The 21335-nt window shown below is 46.4% G+C and overlaps 6 protein-coding genes, 2 long non-coding RNA genes and 1 pseudogene across 8 annotated transcripts; 6 read left to right on the forward strand and 3 right to left on the reverse strand.

The window, feature by feature from the left end:
* The first annotated feature begins 3 nt into the window (after window positions 1–3).
* Window positions 4–1950, forward strand: LOC112345438 (apical junction molecule-like). The gene is made up of 11 exons (XM_024672174.1): window positions 4–71; window positions 152–412; window positions 533–653; window positions 699–844; window positions 906–970; window positions 1029–1137; window positions 1191–1292; window positions 1346–1470; window positions 1523–1596; window positions 1671–1807; window positions 1859–1950. The coding sequence occupies exons 2-11, from the start codon at window positions 218–220 to the stop codon at window positions 1883–1885; spliced, it is 1101 nt and encodes a 366-aa protein (XP_024527942.1). The 5' UTR covers window positions 4–71; window positions 152–217; the 3' UTR covers window positions 1886–1950.
* An 8-nt stretch (window positions 1951–1958) lies between these two features.
* On the forward strand, window positions 1959–2753 carry LOC9635787 (mitochondrial import inner membrane translocase subunit TIM23-2). The gene has a single exon (XM_002967065.2). The coding sequence runs from the start codon at window positions 2081–2083 to the stop codon at window positions 2681–2683; it is 603 nt and encodes a 200-aa protein (XP_002967111.2). The 5' UTR covers window positions 1959–2080; the 3' UTR covers window positions 2684–2753.
* A 1693-nt stretch (window positions 2754–4446) lies between these two features.
* LOC9635788 (nitrate regulatory gene2 protein) lies at window positions 4447–7727 on the reverse strand. The gene is made up of 6 exons (XM_002967433.2): window positions 7611–7727; window positions 6551–7549; window positions 6045–6483; window positions 5785–5969; window positions 5495–5718; window positions 4447–5433 (listed from the first exon to the last, which is right to left on the reverse strand). The coding sequence occupies exons 2-6, from the start codon at window positions 7421–7423 to the stop codon at window positions 4617–4619; spliced, it is 2538 nt and encodes an 845-aa protein (XP_002967479.2). The 5' UTR covers window positions 7424–7549; window positions 7611–7727; the 3' UTR covers window positions 4447–4616.
* Window positions 7728–7981: 254 nt separating this feature from the next.
* Window positions 7982–9415, forward strand: LOC9632348. Its single transcript, XM_002967066.2, has 5 exons — window positions 7982–8390; window positions 8509–8872; window positions 8944–9014; window positions 9079–9177; window positions 9231–9415. The coding sequence occupies exons 1-5, from the start codon at window positions 8193–8195 to the stop codon at window positions 9354–9356; spliced, it is 858 nt and encodes a 285-aa protein (XP_002967112.1). The 5' UTR covers window positions 7982–8192; the 3' UTR covers window positions 9357–9415.
* Window positions 8750–9577, reverse strand: LOC112345308. The gene is made up of 3 exons (XR_002992008.1): window positions 9503–9577; window positions 8920–9035; window positions 8750–8856 (listed from the first exon to the last, which is right to left on the reverse strand). It is a non-coding gene; the product is annotated as an uncharacterized LOC112345308 (long non-coding RNA).
* Window positions 9578–9998: 421 nt separating this feature from the next.
* LOC9635789 lies at window positions 9999–10727 on the forward strand. Its single transcript, XR_002992007.1, has 2 exons — window positions 9999–10043; window positions 10123–10727. It is a non-coding gene; the product is annotated as an uncharacterized LOC9635789 (long non-coding RNA).
* Window positions 10728–11332: 605 nt separating this feature from the next.
* On the forward strand, window positions 11333–12382 carry LOC9635790 (microbial Terpene synthase-like protein 1). The gene has a single exon (XM_002967068.1). It carries the CDS (start codon window positions 11333–11335, stop codon window positions 12380–12382), a length of 1050 nt encoding a protein of 349 aa, XP_002967114.1.
* A 2715-nt stretch (window positions 12383–15097) lies between these two features.
* Window positions 15098–17506, forward strand: LOC112345429 (pentatricopeptide repeat-containing protein At4g02750-like). Its single transcript, XM_024672144.1, has one exon. The coding sequence runs from the start codon at window positions 15098–15100 to the stop codon at window positions 17453–17455; it is 2358 nt and encodes a 785-aa protein (XP_024527912.1). The 3' UTR covers window positions 17456–17506.
* A 495-nt stretch (window positions 17507–18001) lies between these two features.
* LOC9635792 lies at window positions 18002–21073 on the reverse strand (annotated as a pseudogene).
* Between the last annotated feature and the right edge of the window lie 262 nt (window positions 21074–21335).

The following is a 21335-nucleotide window of genomic DNA, read 5'->3' on the forward strand; positions in this document are numbered from 1 at the left end:
TGTCAGGTGAAGAGCTCAAAGAGGAGCTCTTCTTGTCCTTCCAATCCGCTGGGATTCTCGGGCGTGTCAAGGTTCTTGTCACGCTGATCGCCACGATTTCCATGGCTAAAATGCCCGCATTCTTTGTGGTTTTCCTTTTCTCTTTCTCTAGAGCCAGCTGCGATCGGCATTGATTCACAAGCTCCGGGGAGACGACCATTCGCTGTTTGATCCATCGATGCGGGCAAGGCCATCGCTCCAGGATCGGATCTTAGCGAGCACGTTTGTGGAGTATCTGGAGGCCTACGGCTTTAAGTTCACCCAGTCGGTGTTCTTCCCGGAGAGCCAATTGGACTCTTGGCCACCATTCTCGCGCGATGAAGTGGTGCAAATCCTTCGTCTCGATCTAGCACCATTCTGGATCACAAAAGAGGTACGTCCTTTGCCTCCTTGAGGTCGTCTTCTCTTGCGAGTTTCGCTTACTTCCTCTTTAGCTTTGAGAACTCTTTGCGCTTGATCTTGGCTTTCGAGTTTATGTTGCGATTTCTTCCAGGTCTCGGGGGAACGCAGCTGTCTTGCACAGCAGTTGATCGCCATTGTCCAGCATTTTCTTTCCTCGGCAAGCACTCGAGATTCCTCGACCCAAACTGAGGAGATTGGTCCCAAGAAGCTCGGTTTGTCAAAAGAACTTCTTTGATTCCTCTGATGAAACAATTTAGATGCCTGGCTCAAGGAGATCGACGACGCTTTCAAAAAGAAGCTGGAGAAAGAACAAGAGATTAGCTCGTCAAGGACAGCAGAGGAGCGAGTGACAAAACTGCACCGAGATTTTGACAAACAAGTACGAGCTGAAGTTGATGCTCAGGTAATTTCTTCTCTTCCTTTCCCGTTGGTGGCTTGCGAGCTTCGGCGTTTTACACACACAGGTGAAAAGAATTCGCGAGGTCGAAGTTGCGCAAGCCAGGATGGATGAAGCTGCTTCATACCGTCGGTATGGTATTCTTCTTTCCGCCACTCCAACTTAAGTTTCACTGCTTCGACTTGTTCAGGCAGCTAGCTAGTGCTCGAAAGGACTTGGATGACATGCAAAGGACGCTGCGGGAGCAATTGGCTCAACAAGAGGCGACGCTCGAGGAGAGGTTTCAAGCCAAGCAGAGAGTAAATTGCAAAACTCGACTTCCCAGCGCTTACCTCTTCCAAGTTCTCTCCAGGAAGTTGAGTTCTTGGCCTATCAACAGCGCCAACGAGCTCTAGAGACCACAGAAGATATTCGTACACGCACTGATAAGCTCAAACTTGACACCGAAGTTCAGGTAGCGTGACGAATGGATCACTGGTTTCTTACGCTGGCTGCCGTGGATCGCAGGAGAGAGGCTGGCAGAGAAGAGAGGAGGCTTTGCAAGCGAGGGAAATGCAAGTGAAGATCCGGGAAGAAGATGCAAACCATCTCAAGGAGTTTCTTCACTCCCAGGCAGAAGAAGTTCTTGCAATGTAAGCAGACTTTATTATCTCTTCCAAGTTTAACACTGTCGGTTTTATTCAGGAGAAAAAACCAACTTGAAAAGGAATACCAGAGCCTTCGCGAGAAGCTGTTGATGGAACGCTCGACACTGGAAGGTAAACATTTTCGATCTGTAGAGGGAGAATTGCTAAGAATCTGGAGGATTAACGAGAAAACTTCCTGCGTCCAGCCGAGAAAAACCAATTAAACGAGGAGAGACGAGCCATTACCTCGTCAAGAAACGATAAAGAGCTCATCCAGGCGCTGTATCGTCGGCTCTCGGCCGAAGAGGCGCAAAGAAAATCACTGCTCGTGAGAATCAACGAGGTAGAACATCCAGAAAACACGAGATGATCGCTTGATCTTTACTTTCTGCAGCTCACAGCCGCTGGATCTCCCGTTTGAATTCCAACCGTCGGATCCGAATCTCCGCATGATGCCCAAAAGGAAGATTCCATCCGTTTCTTTTATTTCCACGTTTAGGGTTTGTCAAGGGCGGAGGCGCGGGGGCGCAAGGAGAAAGGAGGTGAGTCTCCACAATCCCAGCAGGAGCGGCAGATCGATCGGTACGATCGATCAAAAGTTTCAAAGGAAATCAAGATGATGAGCAGCAGCAGCAGCAGCAGCGCCAGCGCACAGGAGAGGAAATTCGGCGCCGAGAAGGAAATCCGGCTCTACAATCCCTACGATTTCTACGGCACCAGTGGCGGCGCCAGCAGCGGCGCCGCTGATCTCTACCGGCTGCCCAGCGCGCCCGAGTTCCTCTTCACGGAGGAGGCGGCGTTCCAGCGGCGGTCCCTGGGCGAGAATATCCAGTACTACACGGGGGTGGGATACCTTGGCGGCGCTGTGCTGGGCGGAGCCAAGGGGATCTTTGATGGAATAAGGTCGAGGGAGGTGGACGATACCACCAAGCTGAGGCTCAACCGGGTTTTAAACGCGTCCGGGCACACGGGGAGGAGCATTGGGAACAAGGTTGGCGTGCTGGGGCTCTTGTACGCGGGCGTGGAGAGTGGGACGTGGTACTTGCGAGGCGCGGATGATATACTCAACCCGGTGCTGGCGGGGCTGGCGACTGGGGCGCTCTACAAGGCGGCGGCGGGGCCGAGGACGGCAGCCATAGCTGGGGCGCTCGGGGGGATTGCGGCGGGGAGTGTTGTGGCAGGGAAGCACATTGTAAGGAGATACTTGCCCAGCCTTTGAAACGCGCTTTTTTGTCTGCCTAGGAACAAATTCTTTTCTTCTAATAAAATAAAACATTTTTAAAATCACAGGGTCAGTTGTTTACAAGTTTTAACAGTCTGGGCTAGATTTAATGGGTTATTTTTATGTTCTTTTAACAAATTGCCCCAAAGAAAATGAGTATTTTAGAAATATAAATTTGGGAGCACAAACTCATGCAGTAAGCAAAGCATTATCACTCCGCTTGATAACATTATATTAGGACAAACCTGTATTAATGCTTTAGAGATAATAAAACAAAGTGAACCTTCATCTCAGTTGTTTACAAATTGTTTTAAGAGTACAGAAAGACAGGATACTCTAATCAGAATGTCTGGTGAGATAATAAAACAAAGTGGAAGGCAATTACTATGCTCTTGATAGCATAGCCAGGAGAATGAAATTTGCTGAACATTCTCTTTTGATTCTCAGTTGTTTTTTCTTGGTCTGAAGGTTGCGCCATCAATCACGAGCAGCAGCAGCACAGCTCAAAATTTCATAACATTTGTCAAACAAGTATATAATAGACAAGTCTCAGACTTTGTGGATTTTCTAGTCAGTCCTACTATACAGTAATCTAAAGACAATAGCAGCAAACTTCAAATCTCCGAGTTGAAACTTAAATACATGCAGCGTTGGATCAGTCTTCCATAGACAAAAACCAAAAAGGAGGGAGAAATTAAGTTCTTGAATGCGACCGGTGTTGACGAAATGCAAAGCAGGACACTTGTTCTTCATTCTAGAAGTGTCAATTGCATCTTCTCGCATTGACCCACCGTTGACGAAGGCACCCACGCAGACATTGTCTTGCGTCTCTTTACCACCACTTCACAGTCGTTTTGCCGTCACTCGACTGATTAGAGCTTCCGCTCTACGGCGATTTTGTGGTTGTGTCGCTCTTGCTGGCACTCCATCCCACTCCATCTCGTATCCATCGCGCTGATCTTGATACGCGACTAGCGCCCGTCTTTCATTGTCCGATCGATACGAGTGATCATTCTTATAGGCCGATCGAGATCTTATCGTCCCAGCAGGGAGCGCGAGAGGATATATCATGACAACTTTGATCATGCTGGTGCTGGCTCTCTTGATTGATTCGCCTCGATGGAGCGTAATTGCAGCCGCAGCAGGCCACCGATATACTTCTTCTTCGTCTTCGTCTTTTTCGTCCTTGATTTCGCCAGTTGCTGGCAGCAGCAATCACTGGCATCTTATCTCGCCTTCCAGCGCGGGCTTGAGAGTTCTCTCATCTCCATCTCCAGCTCCAGCTCCAGCACATCCAAAGTCTCAAGCTCCCGTGACTTCTCGTCCAAAGCCTCCGCGAGCTCGATCAGATCCAGGAGGTAGTGAAGACGGCGATGGCAGCGGCGATGGCGATGGTGTGGAGGAAATCTCTCCTTTGATGCAAGCGATATCGGCGAGAAGACACGGGGGAGGGAAGCAAGAAGGGATAATCGCGGGTGTGGTGTTTGCTTGCATACTCGCCGTGCTCTTGCTCATCGCTGGCTCCTACATCTATGTCACCAGGAAGTACCATCTGGAGCGAGTAGGCTCTCTTCGCACAGATTCAAGCGACCTTTGAAGAACAAACACTGGATCCATTAAATTTTTTTTTTTCCTTTTTCCTTGGCGATTTCTTCTTGTAAACTGTTCGTAAATTTCACGTAAATTCTCCGCAGATTTTCTTGGCATTTCTTCACTAGGCAAAGGATTCAAGAACTTTAATTTCACGTAAGCTTTCCAGATTCTCGAGAAATTACAGTGCATTAGTTTCTACACATGAAAGTTTAGAACTACAATGATCTCAAAATTTCCCCCGACTTGGCATCTGCTGGCGTGCATTAGGCCTCGCTGAAAAGAAGAACGACTAAAAAGAAGAAAGAAGAATCAATCTCTTTGTTTGTCAATCTCTCTCTCACTTGTCCATGATCATGCTACTGTTTGCCAGCCCCTGCAATCGCTCGTGAGCCTCGAAGCACTGCTTGGAGAAGGCCCTGGCCGCGTAGAAGATGCTCGGCAGCCCAAGCTCCAGGCTGCTAATCGTCTTGGCCTTGGATCTCTCCCCGAGCTCCTCGGCCTTCTCCCTCTCCTCGTCCCGCCTCCTCTTGAGCACCTCCAGCTGCGCTCTCTTCTCCGTCATGGCGACGCTCCGCGCGTTGCTCCCCCCGCGGACCACCTCCACCGGCACCTCCCCGTTCTCGTCCGTGCTCACAGTCCGGCTCACCGCCGCGCTCCTGGCGTGCTTCCTCTCATACTTCTCCACGTAAATCTCCCGCGCCTTCACCTCCTTCTCCAGCGCCTCCACCTTCTTCCTGTGCCGCGACTCCTCCTTTTGCATGTCCACGATCAGCTGGAGGTCCGCCACGAACGTGTTGATGGCCTCGAGCGCGCTCCTGTCCGGGAGCCTGTCCAGCGCCATTTGCCACTCGTGGCACAGCGTGGAGATGGGCTTGGGTGACGCGGCGTGGAAGATCCCCTTGTCCAGCTCCACTGACTTGACGCTCACCTTGACGTAAACGTTGAGCTGTTGCATGAAGACTTTGTGGCTGCTCACCACCGAGCCGAAGTACTGGTGCCAGCGGCTGAGCGCCACCTTGAGCTGCTCGGTCGCCACCTTGTGGAGGCTGTTGGTCGACTCCACCACGTCCGAGCAGTCGAGCTTCTTCATCTCCGCCACTGCCTTGTACTGTTCTTCGTGGCATTCGTGAGTTTTCTTCCACATCTCGTACAGCCTGTTTTGGTTCTTTCGAAGGTTAGCTTAGCTCTACGAAACTTTATAGCTAGTTTGCGTACCCTTTGAGGAGCTCCAGAAGTTGTGGATACAGTTCCGAGTCCCGGAGCCTGAGCACGGCGTTGCGAGCCGTGTCCACGCCTTGCATTGCAACGACATGACGGGTGTGCAGCAATTTCTCCGCTGCTTTTGCCTTTTCGATCGCTTCGGCATTTCCTCCTCTAGATTCCTCCTTTTGTATCCAAGTGTTCTTCTTCTCGAGCTCTACGCGCAGGCCTTCAGCTCTCTAAAGGAGACGAAAGAAAAGAGTTAAAGAGACGCGCTTTCATAATTCGAAAAGGGAGAACTAGACCTTGACTTCGTCGTACAGCTTCTTCTCCCATGCAAGCAATCGATCTAAAGTGGAGGCGTGGGTTCCAGTCGCGTCACCACTTTCATCATCGAATACCGACTGCTCTGCTGCCGCTCTGGCCAAAGAGGAATTGCTGCTGCTCCAAGAAATAGCTCTCAGAACCTTCTTTGCATGAGTTTCATCGGCTACAAACACAAAACCGGTGTTATTAGAAAAGCAGAACCAAAACGAACCAAAAAAAAAGAAAGAGAAGAACTTACATCTGCCATCAATGAAATTTGGATGGAAGGAAACACGCTGCGCCTCGAGCATCGAAGCCACATGCCTTCCACTTTCGTAAGCCACCTCGAAAGGTTCCACAATGCGCTTGAGCACAGCAACTAGCTCACCGTTGCCTCCTCGTTTTGAAGAAGTCACAATGCTCAAGTCGGACTTTGGCAGGTCATAGCTCACAGTTTTTTTCGCTGGTTCTTCCTCAGGCTCAGCCTCCTCGTTTTCTTCCTCCTCTTCACCATCTTCCTCTTCTTCCTCCTCTTCGTCCAATTCGTCCTCGTCCTGTTCTTCTTCCTCCTCGTCTTCATCCTCGTCCCCTTCATCCACAGTTGAGGGCCGTCTGTGCATTTGTTCTTGCTGCTTTTGCTTCAGTTCCATCTCCTGCTGCTGTTGCAGCTTCAATTTTCTTTCCTCTTCTTCCTTTCGCTGGTCACAAAAAGAACAAAAAAGCGGACATTAGTTAGCTTTGCCATGCATGCTTCGCACTAATTACCTGAGCTTCTTTTTCTTCCTCCTCTTGAAGCTTCCTACGCTTCTCCTCTTCGAGTTGCTGCTGCTTACGTCGATCTTCGTCATCGAATTCTTCTTCGTTGTCGTCTGATCTTGGCAACGGCACGGCTGAGTGGGAAAACTCAAACAGATCAGACATCATCCAGGACGAGCTCGGAGGTGGCGGTGGTGGCGGAGGTGCCTTGCTCGAAGGAACTGGAGGAGGTGGCGGAGGTGGAACCCAGTCATCTTCATCTTCACTCGACACTTTAACATTGTTCTCCACACTTGAAGACTCCTTCACGTCTTTCTGCGGCTCCGTCAACTCCTCTTCCATCACGGAACTTGCTTGTTGCTCACGAAGTTCCGGCTCAGGCGATGGTGATGGAGATGGAGAAACCTCCTTTTTCTTAATCGTGCTGCTGCTGCTGCTTCGAGCAGCCTTCACCGGTGGAGTTGACGAGTTGTCGGCGTTCTTTGGCACCGCTGCTGAGGTTTTCTTCCTCTCGAAGTTCATCGGTGGCAAGCTGACAGTTCTCTTCATCGAATTCAGCACCATGGGTGACGGTGAATTCTTCTGCTGAGACGTTGCCGAAGGCCGGTACAGCGGAGGAAGTGGAGGAGGTTTTGCAGGCTTCATAGGCGTTGCGGTTGTCATAGGAGTGGACGAAGCAAACGTTGGCGAGGCCGTGTCCTGGAACTCAGCCTCCTTGAACTGGCTGAAGGCGGAGCCGATTGTCTTGAGAGCAATTACGTAGTTCGAAAAAGCCGCTGCAAAATTGTGACGAGCGCTCACAGCTTCTTTCACGTGCCTTTTACGACTGCTACAAAGTGCCACGACCTCTTCGTTCTCGATCTTTGATGTAGCACACCCCATGGTCGACAAAGCTTCCTGTTTTCTCGCACAAAATTCCTATCTTCTATAGTACCTGAGCCTTCCTTGCCTCTTGGGGTCTCCCAAATTCATCTTTCCCTACTACTCCGTTTAACTTATCTGCTGAATCTGATGCACAGCGCGACGAATTCACCAAAATCTAGCCAAGGGAGTTGAGAAACCTGCTTACCCAAGTAGGGATCCATTTATTGGTGCTTTCGCGTCTCCACCTAGTCGGTGATGCAGGGAAAGGAGCTTCTTTGCCATACGGAAGCGACTGGGAAACCGAAGGAGCTGTGTTGTTGTTTCTTGCTGTAGCACAAAGCCAAGGACCCACTAGCATCCTCTTTCTCCTGCCACGCTTTTTCTTGGTGTTTTTTTCATTGTTGGTTGTACCACCGTGACGATGCTCTTGCACGCAGCGACGCATCTTGCTGCATCACGGATCCATATCCGAACCTGCGAGTAAAAAACTCCAAGGAAAAAAACAGAATGCGAGTGAGTGAGGTTTAAAAGAGGGAGCTTCTCCTAGCTAAAAAGGAGGAGTAAATGCTGCAGAAGATGCCAGACATCGCAAAATAGAGATGTAGATATTGACAGCCAAATTGAATGGATCCTATGTCAAACCAGGAAAAGCAAAATGGAATCAAAACAAGGAGGAAAAATGATAAAAACGAAGGAAACTTACGCTTTGCCGCTTGCGTGGAGTGATTACTTTAATCATCCAGTTGGAGCCGTTCTTGTTGCGTAGGTATATAATATCTCACTGGCTATGGCGCTCTTGTTGTCCTCTCTGCCTTTACTCCTATCGGCAACAGCTCCTCGTTCCATACGATCCTTCTCTGCCAGGAGGAGAGGTCCCAGAATTCTCCTGTGTAGAGCCCAGAGTTCGTCGTCCAAGACCGATGCTGCTCAGGTCTATAATGGTGTCTACGGCCCCTGGTCGATTGATTCGACCGACGTGCGCGAGGTAATGCCTGAATCTTCGTCGACCATCGTCCTTTTTCTTGAGAATTGGTGTCACTTACTTCCATCACCACCGACTTTTACGCGTTGTGGACTGTGACATGATTTCCTTGTGTCTCCAGGTCTTCTTGTACAGAGCTGGTCTAGTAACATCGGCAGCTACATTTGTCGCGGTAGCGTCTACGGCGTTCCTGCCGGAAGACAATGTTGTCAAGTCTGTGATTTCAACTTATCAAGACTTACTTTTTTCGATTGGAGCCGGGTCACTCGGGGTGTCCCTGCTGCTCATACACATCTACGTCACTCCACTGAAGCGAGCGTTGCAAGTCCTATGGACAGTCGGAGTGGCTGGTTCTATACTTGTAGCATCCAACTTCGCCACTCCAGCTGACAGGGGTCTGGTGGAATTCGTTGTGGAGAATCCCGCTGCGGTTTGGGCAGTCGGGCCTCTCTTTGCAGCACTCACAGGCCTGGTTTTCAAAGAAGGTAACACTGAGCTCTCCTTTCAGAAAGAAAAAAAAAATGGAACTCACCACCACTTATGGCTCGTTCGTCAGGATTGTGCTATGGAAAACTAGAGGCGGCACTCCTCTTCTTCGTGATACCATCCTTGCTCTTGGGTCACCTGGTACGCATCCCATTTTCATGCCTGCACAAAGTTCTTATAAGAAAAACTCATTGCGGCATATCAGTCGGGAGCGATGGATGACAACGTAAAGCAAGGTCTACTGGCGGCCTGGATGGGTCTCTTTGCGGTTTTCGCTGGCAGGAAATTCACACAACCAATAAAGGTAGACCTTCTCTGCTTCCTTTCAAATCTTCTAAAGGAAAAAACCACTGCCAGGATGACATTGGGGACAAATCTATCTTCATGTTTAATGCCCTACCAAAAAGCGAGCAGGAGGCAGTGCTGCGGTCACGGGCAATGCAAGAAATGCAGGAAAACAACACGGACAGAAGCAATCCATAGGGATCGAGCAAAGACTTCGTAATAAAAGCCATCTACGGCAAGAAATGTGAGCCAGATCATTGGAGAAAGCGCCATGGATCTAAGGCGCAGCCTCAAGCAGCTGACTCGACGGTGAATCTACGCACTGATAAAAACTCACAGCGTACCTCGGCGCGGCCGCAAAGCGAGCACGACGACGCTGCAGTAGAACTTGGGTGCGCATAAACCCTAACCCTCGTTCCTCCTCGAGCTTTTACATCCGGGGATCCAACGGTGGGCAACACTGTCAACGGTGTAGAATCGCCGGAACTCCCGCCCAAAGAAACTTTCGATCAAAGAGGAATGATTAATATATATGGTTGTAGAGTTCTATTCCAACTTTGCGAGCCTAGCTACATACATCCATATTATAAATCATATCCACGGTCTATCCTCGCTAAAAAAGTATGAGTCCTCGTTTGATCTTCCTCCTCTCGCTGCTGGTAGCGGCGGCTATGGTGGCCACCGCCCAGCAGTGTGATCGCAATCGCCCTTGTGGAGACAACATGTGTTGCAGCCAATGGGGCTACTGTGGATGCTCCGCGGATTACTGCGGCAATGGGTGCCAAAGCCAGTGTAACTGGTGTAGCGGCGGCGGCGGAGGCGGTGGTGGTGGTGGTGGCGGCGGAGGAGGAAATGGCGAGGCAACGTTCTACACGGAATACGTTCGTGAGTTCCTCGATTCAAAGCGTTCAATCAATTCTTCCTCTCGACCAACTGATTGATTGCCCCTTGTGTGTGATCACAGCATCGGCTTGCTATGGCTTCGATCGCGGGCCCTTTCCAGCCGGAAATTTGATCGCGGCAGCCAGCCCCGATATCTTCAATGGCCTCTGCGGCGCCTACTTCGATATCACTTGCAAGGGCGCGGTCTCTGGCGCTGGAGGATGCCGGTCGAACGACGCTACAGTCACCGTCCGGGTCGTGGATCTCTGCCCGGGCTGTCACGCTAATTCCTTCGATCTCTCTTACGAAGCCTTCACCCGCATCGCGAATCCGGATGTTGGGCGAATCCGGATCTTCTCCCAGAGGAAGAATGGGGCGGGAATTGGCCAGGAATTCATCGCCCAAGTGGTCGGATCGACAAACTCCACCCAAGAGCCCAGTAAACGCTGAATTTTCACTAATTGGTAATTTTCTTTTCCATTTACCTCTAACTCTTAGTAATTCTTACCTCCACGAAATGAAAAAGGGTTGGTCCAAGGGGAGAGGGAGAGGGTTGGTTCCTCTAGTGTTTGGTAGGACTACCTCCATACACCACCCACTTCTTCAAATTGCTGGAATATATATTGTAGTTCAAAAGATTTGTATAGAAAACTAGATTAAAAACAAAATAGTATTTGTCCACAGTAACAATTGAGCTTGAGAAGGTAGTGTTACAAAATGTGGAGATGCTAGCAAAGAGTAAAGTTCTTTTCAACCTTTTTTGTTACATAAAAGCATGGGGCAATTTAAATCTCTGCATAGTGCTTAGTATTTTGAGCAGCCTATTTATCAACTTTCACATGCCAAAACATAAGACCATTGGGCTAAATTGAATTCATGTTTAAGAACGTTTATACATTAACATAGATTAATCTAAATGTATATTATATATATCAATATAGAAAAGCAGATTACTAAGTATTTTTGCAAAAATCAACAACATCGCAAACGTACTATAGTAGAGTTGGAATTTGCTTCTAACAGGAATAACTTTATATATACCCAGAAGTTGTGGTTAGACGGTAATATACTCTAGCTTCATTCACTACCATTTAAGTCAATACTATGTGCTTAACATTTTATGACTGAATATTTTAAAATCAGCAATTCAAACCTGACTTTTGGATGTTTCCTAGGTATTTTCGCAAAATTCGGCAACATCGCAACTGTAATAGATTTGGAATTTGCTTCTAACGAGAATAGCTCTATATATACCGAGAAGTCGTGGTTAGAAACTGTGTTGTGTTTTCTTAATGGCTATTCTATCCATTGTGAGCATTTTTGCAGCGGAGAAAAGCTACTCCATTCCACCAGCAAGTAATAAACTTCTGGCCTCTCCAGCGCTGAATCCGCTGTATGATGCAAAGGCCGACGCTGAGATCAATGTGTGGTGTGACGAGTTTCTGAAGTTGCAACCTGGAAGCGAGAAATCTGTGTTTATTCGAGAGAGCAGGCTTGGATTGCTCGCAGCTTATGCATACCCGAGCATTTCATACGAGAAGATTGTTCCCGTTGCAAAGTTCATCGCTTGGCTCTTTCTTGCAGATGACATTCTGGATAACCCTGAGATCTCTTCGTCGGACATGAGGAACGTGGCAACCGCATACAAGATGGTTTTCAAGGGAAGATTTGACGAGGCCGCACTTCTGGTCAAGAATCAGGAGCTGCTGCGGCAAGTGAAGATGTTATCTGAGGTTTTGAAAGAACTGTCCCTCCATCTAGTGGACAAATCCGGCCGATTCATGAATTCTATGACCAAGGTGCTCGACATGTTTGAGATTGAATCGAACTGGCTTCACAAGCAAATCGTTCCCAACCTGGACACGTACATGTGGCTGAGAGAGATCACATCTGGTGTTGCGCCTTGCTTTGCTCTGCTTGATGGTTTACTGCAACTTGGGCTGGAAGAGCGTGGCGTGCTAGATCATCCTCTCATATGCAAGGTTGAGGAGATTGGGACGCATCACATTGCGCTCCACAATGACTTGATCTCGTTCAGGAAGGAGTGGGCGAAAGGGAACTACCTCAACGCCGTGCCCATTCTCGCCAGCATTCACAAGTGTGGTTTGAACGAGGCGATTGCCATGTTGGCGAGCATGGTGGAGGATTTGGAGAAGGAGTTCATCGGGACAAAGCAGGAGATCATTTCAAGTGGGCTTGCCATGAAGCAAGGCGTCATGGATTATGTGAATGGGGTAGAGGTGTGGATGGCCGCAAACGCAGAATGGGGATGGTTGAGTGCTAGATATCATGGAATTGGGTGGATCCCTCCTCGAGAAAAATCAGGGACCTTCCAACTCTAGACTGTTGCTCAGTTCTATCAAATAATAATAAAAGGCTGCTTTTCTTGGGTGAAGGATTTCCAACGCCTAGACTTGTGATAAAGAACCTGGACATCTTGATCATCGCCTAGCCCTGAAAGAACTCTCACAATCCATCCCAAGCTGTGTGGTTGCAATATAAGCACTTACTTGGCTGTGACTAGTTGTGGCTGTTGGTTTATCTTCGTGCCTGAAACTCAGATCTGGTTGACAGACCTAAGCGCTGCGGCCTGGCCCATCAGCCATGGCACTGGCCGTGTGCTGCCGCTAGAAAACTAGAATCTAGCTATAATATTTTAATGTGATGCTTACGATGTTCAACTTGAAATATTCTTGGACAACCAGATGAACAATCAATAATTAATAGCCTGTTCTCAATAGCTTCCTGCAATTAAACTCTTGACAATGTTATCCTTGAATAAGTAGAAAGCAGGGCATTGCCCTTGTGTGTCAAACACGCAGCTTCAGGTGGATAGAGCACTCACTGAACATTGCATGCTAAGGAGACTAATCAAACAACACGCTTTGATTGCCCAAGATCACTTTCATGAGCGGGCATTACGAAACATGCAGACATCCCTTTTTCTTATGCAGCGAGTGGCGTGTTCCATGACCTCTAGCATCAAAGTCAAACACTTGCTTTGCTTCTTCTACGGGAATTAAAAGTGTTCATATATATATTAAAAACTTTACTAGAATATATTTGATTAATTATTAGATTTTAAATATTACTTCCCCATAAATATAAAATAATCAAATTTTAGATTACTAAATACTGTTTTCTTAGTATAATTTTAAAATTAAAGAACAATGACTCTCTTTTTTGGTTTGCATAAGCAAACCTGTAGGGATATACTTAAAATATATTTAAATATTCTAAAATATTCTACTAATTAATGGTTTTAGGTGTGTCATGGTGTAGTCTATGTCCTCCTGGTCATCATCCTCACTACTTTCTGCTGTCTTGGCAAAGTTGGCCAATTAATCCTGTATTTATAATTTATAAATATGTTTATAATTTATAAACTTTCCTAAACACTTCCTAGTATATTCTAGTTTATTCTACCATCTAATTGTTGATATTTAATGAGATTAATCTTGTATTTATAAATTATAAACTTCCATTTGATTAATTAGATTAATAAATACTAACAAATAAAAATATACCATCAGTTTTACCTTTAAAATTAGAAAACTAATATATAATATAATATACCTAGTTTCTTGCATATCAGTGAAGGATTAGACAGGGGCATTGTTTCAAACACCTCCTTGTGTAAGAGATATGGGCGTTCTACAACACCAAGTTCTTGTCTGCCATTTCGTGAAAGGCGGTCAGAGTCCTTTGCATGGAATGTGCAAGATTCCAGGCTGGCATTTTGTCGAGGATTATCGCGGTTTCGTCCAGGAGGCGGCACTGAGAATATCCACACACGGCATCTCCATAATCAAGAAGGCATCTGGTTTCCTCAAGGCGTTGGCCTTGGGTGTAGGCGAGGAGCAGCGTTTTGACGACAAGATCATGCTGTGGCATCTGATTGAGGAAGAAGAGCTCCAAGTCTTTCAGGAGACCGCAGTGGACGTAGCCGGAGAGGATTGCAGTGTAAGTTCCTCACAAGCATGGCGTGGAAGAGCATGAGAGAAGACTCCAGATGCCCGTGACCACAATCATCGTGCGGGTTGGGTATCTCCTCGCTTCATCAAAATGCCCGTTTTTGCAGTAGGCAACCAGCAAGGTCCCAGGTGAACTTGTCCCTCTTGGGCATACCATGGAAGATTTGAGCTGCGTGTTTGATGTTACCACATCTACCGTGAATTTCAATTTGCTTGCTCAGGACGAATACACTGTTTATAAGAATTTTGAATTGGAAAAGGCTAAAAAACTATTTGTTTTCAAACAGCAAAGAGCTGCTAATTTCCAAGATTGCAGCATATAACGAGCTCAATACAAGCATGCAGCTCACAAGCAAGCAAGGTGGAAAATCAGCTGGAGATAGATTTTGGAAGACGAATTCAAAACTGAACAGAGGCCTGATGTCATTGTTCATGGGGAAAGTTGTTGATGAACACTGTAAAGTCTACACTGTGGGATCAGGAAATCGTGATGAATGCACTAACACAGATCAGGAGTGGCCAGTTTACTAGGCTTGTGAAAGGTACTTGTGTTTCTTACTTGCAAGAAGATCTTTATTGCTCAAACTTGGGAAGATTACTTTGATTCCTCCTGAGAGTTCAGCTTGCAAGTGTCTGTGACTCCAAAGTGATCCCCATGACCACGGATTTTGTGGAGAGCGTGTCATGGTTTGGGGATGAAGAGCTCATTGCCAAGGTGGCTGGATTGCTCATGGACCGGACTCACTTAACTTGGAACCTAATGAGCATTGTTGCAGTGGCTAGAGGATCAAGTCGAATCTTCCAATAGGTGAAGGTTGGAGGTGTTCTCCCAGAGAAATAAGGGCTGGAAAAACCTTGGAGGCTCTGGGCTCTGTGCAAGATCCAAGTGGAAGAACTTCAAGATCATGCTGCTGCCGAGCTCAAGGAGTTGGAGCTTGTCTTTGAACAAAATATTTTTCCGACACTGCTATTTTCTCAAATAGCGTTAACCAACCTCTAAAAACAAAGAAAATATTAGTGCAGAAAAATTAACAGCAACATGAATATTTTGTGTATATTCTTTATACCATGCTATGATCCCCAATGGTGGGAACCGACCTCCACTCGCTCGCCCACGAGATCAGGGCGTGTGGGAGCTCCAAGGATCTGGGAGAGGCCCGGCGGATCCACGCGGTCGTGCGCGGCAGCGCGCATTGCCACAGCGCCCATCTCGCCACTCTGCTGCTGGAGATGTATGGCAAATGCGGCAGCCCGCGGGATGCCAAGCGCGTCTTTGATTCCATCCCCGACCCCAGCGCAATCCTTGTCCGAAAGCTCGTTTCGGTGTATGGATTGAACGGGAATCTGGAAGAGGCCAAGACGATCTTTGATTCGATCAAGGATCCCAGCACTGTCTGCTGGAACACGCTCCTCTCAGCAAATGCTCAGCAAGGGCATCTGGAAGATGCCAAACGCATTTTTGACACTATACCTCTCAAGGACACTATTTCTTACAACATCATGGTAGCCGCGTATGGAAGCCACAGGCAACCCGACAAGGCGAAACGGATATTCGAGGAGATACCCAACCCGGATGTAGTCTCCTGGAACAGCATTATTCGCGCACTTGCCGGGAACGGGCGTCTAGCAGATGCCAAAGCCATGTTTGAGAATATGCCGAGGCCCGACGTGGTGTCTTGGACAGCCGTGATTCAAGCCTACGCGGAGAACGGGCGGCTGAAAGAAGCCAAGGAATACTTTGACAAGATGCCCGACAGAAACGTTGTTTCCTGGACGACTATGCTCGCAGCTTTTGCCAAGAGTGGGAATTTCTCGGAGGCGAAGGAGATGTTTGATCGAATGCCCGAGAGGCATGTAATCTCCTGGAACGCGATGGTTTCGGCTTACGTCCAGGTCGCGAAGATTCATGAAGCGAAAGAAATGTTTGATGCGATGCCGGAGAAGACCGAGGCGAGCTGGAATTGTTTGCTCGCTGGTTATGTTCAGTATGGTCATGTGGATCAGGCAAAGAGCTTGTTTGATAGAATGCCGAGGAAAACTCTCGTGTCTTGGAACTCGATGATCTCCGGCTTTGCTCAGAGCAGCGAGGTGGAGGAAGCTAGAAAACTATTCGAGCGAATGCCGCGGCGTGACGTACCAAGCTGGAACACGATGATCACGGCCTACTCGATGAATGGGAACTTGCGTGAGGCAAGGAGATTATTCGAGGAGATGCCCCTCAAGGATGCAGTGTCGTGGACTGCAATGATCCACGGGTATGCCGAAGGTGCTCTCGTCGAGAAAGCTCGAGAGCTCTTCCAAGCCATGCCTCGCAAGACGGTGGTGGCTTGGACGCTGATGATCACGGCCTACGCGAGGGTGGGCGATATGGATCGAGCCCAAAAAATGTTTGATGCTGCGCCTTACAGGGACTTGATATCGTGGAACGCTTTCATGTCCGGCTATGCGAGCATTGGAGAGGTGGAAAACGCGCGAAAGATCTTTGAGAGAATGCCCGAGTGGGACCTTGGATCCTGGGTTCACATGATGAAAGCTTACGCGCAGCACGGGCAGATCAGAGAGGTTGCCAGAGTTTTCCGCGAGATGCCCGAGCAGAACACGCTCTCGCGAAACGTGATGATCCTCGCCTTCGTTGAAAACGGAGAGCTGGAACAAGCAAAGTTTACTTTTGATTCCATGCCGCAGCCGGACATGGTTTCCAGGAACATTATGATGCTCGGCTACGTCCAAGACGGTCGTCTTGAAGAGGCAGAGAAAATCTTCCAGAGCTCTCCAGAGATTGACAAGTTCTCGTGGAACACTATGATCTATGGATATGCGGATCAAGGGTTCTTGAGTGACGCAAAAGAAGCGTTTTACACTCTTTGCTTCGATCGAGATGTTCTTGCCTGGACTTCGATGATCAAGGCTTACGCTTTCAAAGACTGCTTCAAGGAGGCCAAAGCTATCTTCGATCGAATGCCTGAGCTGGACGTAGCAGCATGGAATGCAATGATCGGGTCATACTCCAAGAAAACCCACGAAAGCTCTCTCGAGCTCTTTCAAGAGATGGCTATGGAGGGGTTCTCCTACGACGAGATAAGTTTCACTGCAGTCTTTAGCACATCTAGTCACGTTGGCTGCTTGGAGAAGAGCCACCAGTGCTTCACGTCTATGAGCTTCGACCATGGATTGATCCCATCGAGAGACCATTACGCTGGAATGGTGGATAATCTCAGTCGTGCAGGACAGCTTGGGAGAGCTCAGGATCTGATGAACAACATGCCGTTTGTCCCTGATGCAGCGATTTGTTCGACATTGCTCGGTGCTTGTGAAGTTCATGGCGACGTAGAGCGAGGGAGCGACACCGCTCTCCGGAGCTTCCAACTGGAGCCATCCGCGACAGCCCCATATGTGTTGCTGTCCAACATTTTGGAGAGGAAACGTCAGGAGGTGCTTTGATACTGTATAAATCAACCAAACCTGTTAATGTTTTTAATGTTTTTTATCTTTCCCATAACTGATGAAATAACTTTGTTTCTCAGCAAACTTTTGGATGGTCTTTTATGTCCTTATCATAAAAAAAAGAAAAAGAAAATAAAAGAGGGAAACTTTTAGTGTTTAAAATGAACAATCTTAATTATTCCAAAGCCTAGTAATAATGGTTTGCTATTATAAATTGTGTTTAATAGTTCTTCTGTTAAAAGAAAGCACACCACAAAATAATATGCCTATATAAGTACATGGATTCCACTGGCAATACTAGCTTCAACATTCTCCATGTGATCCTCAAAACTTGGAATATATCCTTAAATCTGCCAGCGTTCATGAACTTCAAGAGGTATTTATACATTTCAAAAACAAACTTTACAGTCATAATAAATAATTCTTGAAAGGGAGTTTTATATTCTAAAGGAAATATATGTGACAAAGATACATCCTATTTGTAAGAAAAACATTACTAAACTTTATAAAAAAAAATGATGTATACAACTTTGTAATCACATTTTAAATTAGAAAAAGTGTATAAGATTCTAAACAAAATTTAATCATGCTCTCAAATTCTTTGTTTGCATTTCTAAACAGATCCACCTGTCTTGTTTTATTATAGTTGATTAGCATCATCCGCACCATTTCAAAATTAACCCTTTTGATATTTTTGGGTAGATCTTTTTCATGAGTGACAAAGTAGCTTTCATTGAGTTCTTTTTTGTTTTTCTCAAGTAAACTTTGTAAATATGATAAGGCATCTTCTTCAGTTGTACCTGGATAATCTTTTATGTAATAGAAAACTCGTTGTGCTAGTTGTCCAAACTTCATCTCAATCTAAACAATGAAAGAGGGACACATTTAGTGCTTTGTATATAAATTTAAATATAGATATTACCTCATTGGATGTCATTGCAAAGCCTAGATAATATATTATTAAGTTTGAGAGGCTTGCTATCATAAATGGTGTTTAATAGCTCTTCTGTCAAAGGCTCGCCACAAAATAATATGCTGATAAGTACATGGATCCCAGTAGAGATGCTAACTTCAGCATTTTGCATGTATTCCTTAAACTTGGAATATATCCTTGAATTTTCCAGCGAGCATCAGTAATTCCAGATTTTATAAATTTTGTGTACTAGTATGAACAACAACACTATTAAGCCATAGAAAAGTGAAGTATAAATGCTTACAGTTCTTGAAAGATAATTGTGGATGAATTTTGACGACAGATTTTGATGTATTCTGGAAGCTGTTTCAGTCATAACAAAAATGGTATTATACAATTCTTGAAAGTGGATCTTATATTCTAAAAGAAGTTCATGTGACAAACCTGAAAGACCAAAAGAGGAAGCAAAACGTTATAAAAACTTCTAAAAATAGATTCAATCACATTTTGGAGACGATCTAGCTCTTCAATGCTTGTTGCACAGTCCATAAGATCAAATAAAGTGTTCAAGCAACAAGCCTTTGAGAAGAAGACTCTCAATTGGCTAAATTCTTGCTCATGGAAAGTTCCACAAATTAAATTGTAAATATAAGGAAGCATATTGATATTTTCTTTTGATCTGATAGACAGGATACCTTCAAAGTGCGGTAAATGCCACCAGCTAAATAAAAAACACATCAAGTTCATATATTAAAATCACTCATTAGTCTAGGAAATTTGTTTTTGCTTGTCTATCAGCTCAAAAGATTGATATGATTGACATTGTTGAGCATACCGATTTGCAAGCTCTAGTAACACTTTATTTTCACTAGAGGCAAAAGAGAGGTGGTGAGGGAGAGATAAAGAAGGGTTTATATAACTTACCGATAAATAGTTTTAGCAATCCAAGGATCATCCATGGCATAGTACTTGATATCAGTATTATTATAAATCCTCAGCAAGCAGTCATGGAATGGATTTGTTAGCTCGAATGCCACCTGTAGAAAAACCAAACACATGAGTTTCCAAGCTATCTGAATCTCATTACCTCTTCCATGAGGTTTTTCTTCGTTGCATGTGAGCGCTGTCAACATTCAGTAGATAATCGTGGGAGTACTTGAAAGTCTTTGTAAGAATGGCTTTGTTCGGGAAATCGACCTGGGAAGCCCGATGCAAGTTGAGCATTTCAGAGACCCCGTGTCACAATTCGCCAACAAAGCAGCAAAACTTGTCTCCAGGCAGCCAGAACTGGTTGAATGCATCTGTAGGGAGTTTCATACTTTAGTGAATTACAGATTCTTCCACCACAAAACTATTTTTACCTGGAGATACATTGTATCCATGCATCCGAAGGACGGAATGCCATTGCTGTGTCGTCTATGTCATTGACTAAGCATGTAGATCCCCATCCGATTCCTTCGTTTGTCCAAAAGCTGATACAAACACAAGTAGAAGAGCTTCGTAAGTATCATAAGTACCAAGGCATTGTACCTGTACACATAGTCGAGGACAGCTTTGATCTCATCTCTGAAGAAGACGTCAATCCCCAGCCTCTCAATGGTGTCGATCACCCATAAACTTTCGAAAAGATCAATGGGGTAATGACAAGGAACTGTAAAGGATTGAAGAAGACAGCCAATCTACCAGCATAGTTTTGATCTTCCATAGCATTTTGCAAGTATTGCAACGATTTCCTGTCCTTGGTCTTCAAGTAAACACATGCTGTTGAGGAAAGCGAGCTCAAAAAGGATCCATCTTTAGACTGAAGCTTGAGGATCTTCTGCCAGTCAATCTCAAGGTCTTGAAGGCCTTCCAAAGAGTATAGCAACGTCCTGGGAACGGAATGGAGTTTATCCAAAGGAATCCTGAGCGAACACCAAACGTCTTCAACACATATGTTAATGTAGAGGAACTCACTTGGCCAATTCGTGGCTGTGATCAAGAATCAGAGGCGAATAGATGTAATAACCAGAAGGTCAGAAAAGAAAAGTTGTAGAAGCACACCTTGCGCAATGCTGTTGTGCCCGATGTCCCAGATCTTGAGCGTGACCAGGCAAGAGAGCGTCATAGAGTTGCAAGTGACGATCATCACCCCATGATCCATCCGGAAGTTGACTGTTGATGATCCACGTCAGGGCCTCCGGGAACTCGGGAAGAGAGGAGTCGGACTCGGACGCTATTCGAGCCACCCAGGCAGTGTCGTAATCCGAAGGACTGATTTCCCCCTTGCCACTCGCGAGTTTCATCAGCCATCCCTTTACCTCCTCGACGAGCAACGACGTTTCTAGCTCCTCGATGCGATCGTCAGGGACGTGAAGAATGCCTTGGTATGGCTGTTGCTTCCTTTGCTGCTTCTCCTGCGAACAAGTAGGAATAAATGAGCTCCACAAACTTGGAAAGATGGTGCTTCGACTTATGGGAGCCTCAGCAGGCTTCGTGTTTCCAAAGTTCATTGGGTTGGAAGCACAGCAGGTAATCCTAATCGAGGGAGCTGCATTAATAGGCCAGTTTAGTGCGAAACTTGAAAGACAAAGGCTCAATTTACTTAAGCTTCCTTTCCGGATTTGTGCGTTGGTCTTTTGATTGCTTCCAAATAACTGGCCGGACTTGACACTTCCACTGATACCAGTGTGTTGAAAGCTGCAGAGCAGAAACTTTGACATCGCAGAAACTTTGCCTTCCCTGCTTGCCTGAGACACTTCACGTCAGGCCCAAAGCTCTTCCTCTCGTGTATTAAGTAGCACTGCGTTCTCCCTGTTGGCGAAGTCCTGAACTGCAACGGTGTTTCAAAGGCCTCTCCCGTGAAAACTACCGTCTGGTAATTGTCACTTTCATTTTTTCTTCCTCGACAGTGTCCAATGCTATCGACTTTGGTGCTCTTGCGTACTTCATCTGCGTCACTAGGAATCTTCCCTCAATATCAGC

The sequence above is a fragment of the Selaginella moellendorffii genome, unplaced genomic scaffold (assembly GCF_000143415.4).
Source record: "Selaginella moellendorffii unplaced genomic scaffold, v1.0 SELMOscaffold_8, whole genome shotgun sequence".
Lineage (NCBI taxonomy): Eukaryota > Viridiplantae > Streptophyta > Lycopodiopsida > Selaginellales > Selaginellaceae > Selaginella > Selaginella moellendorffii.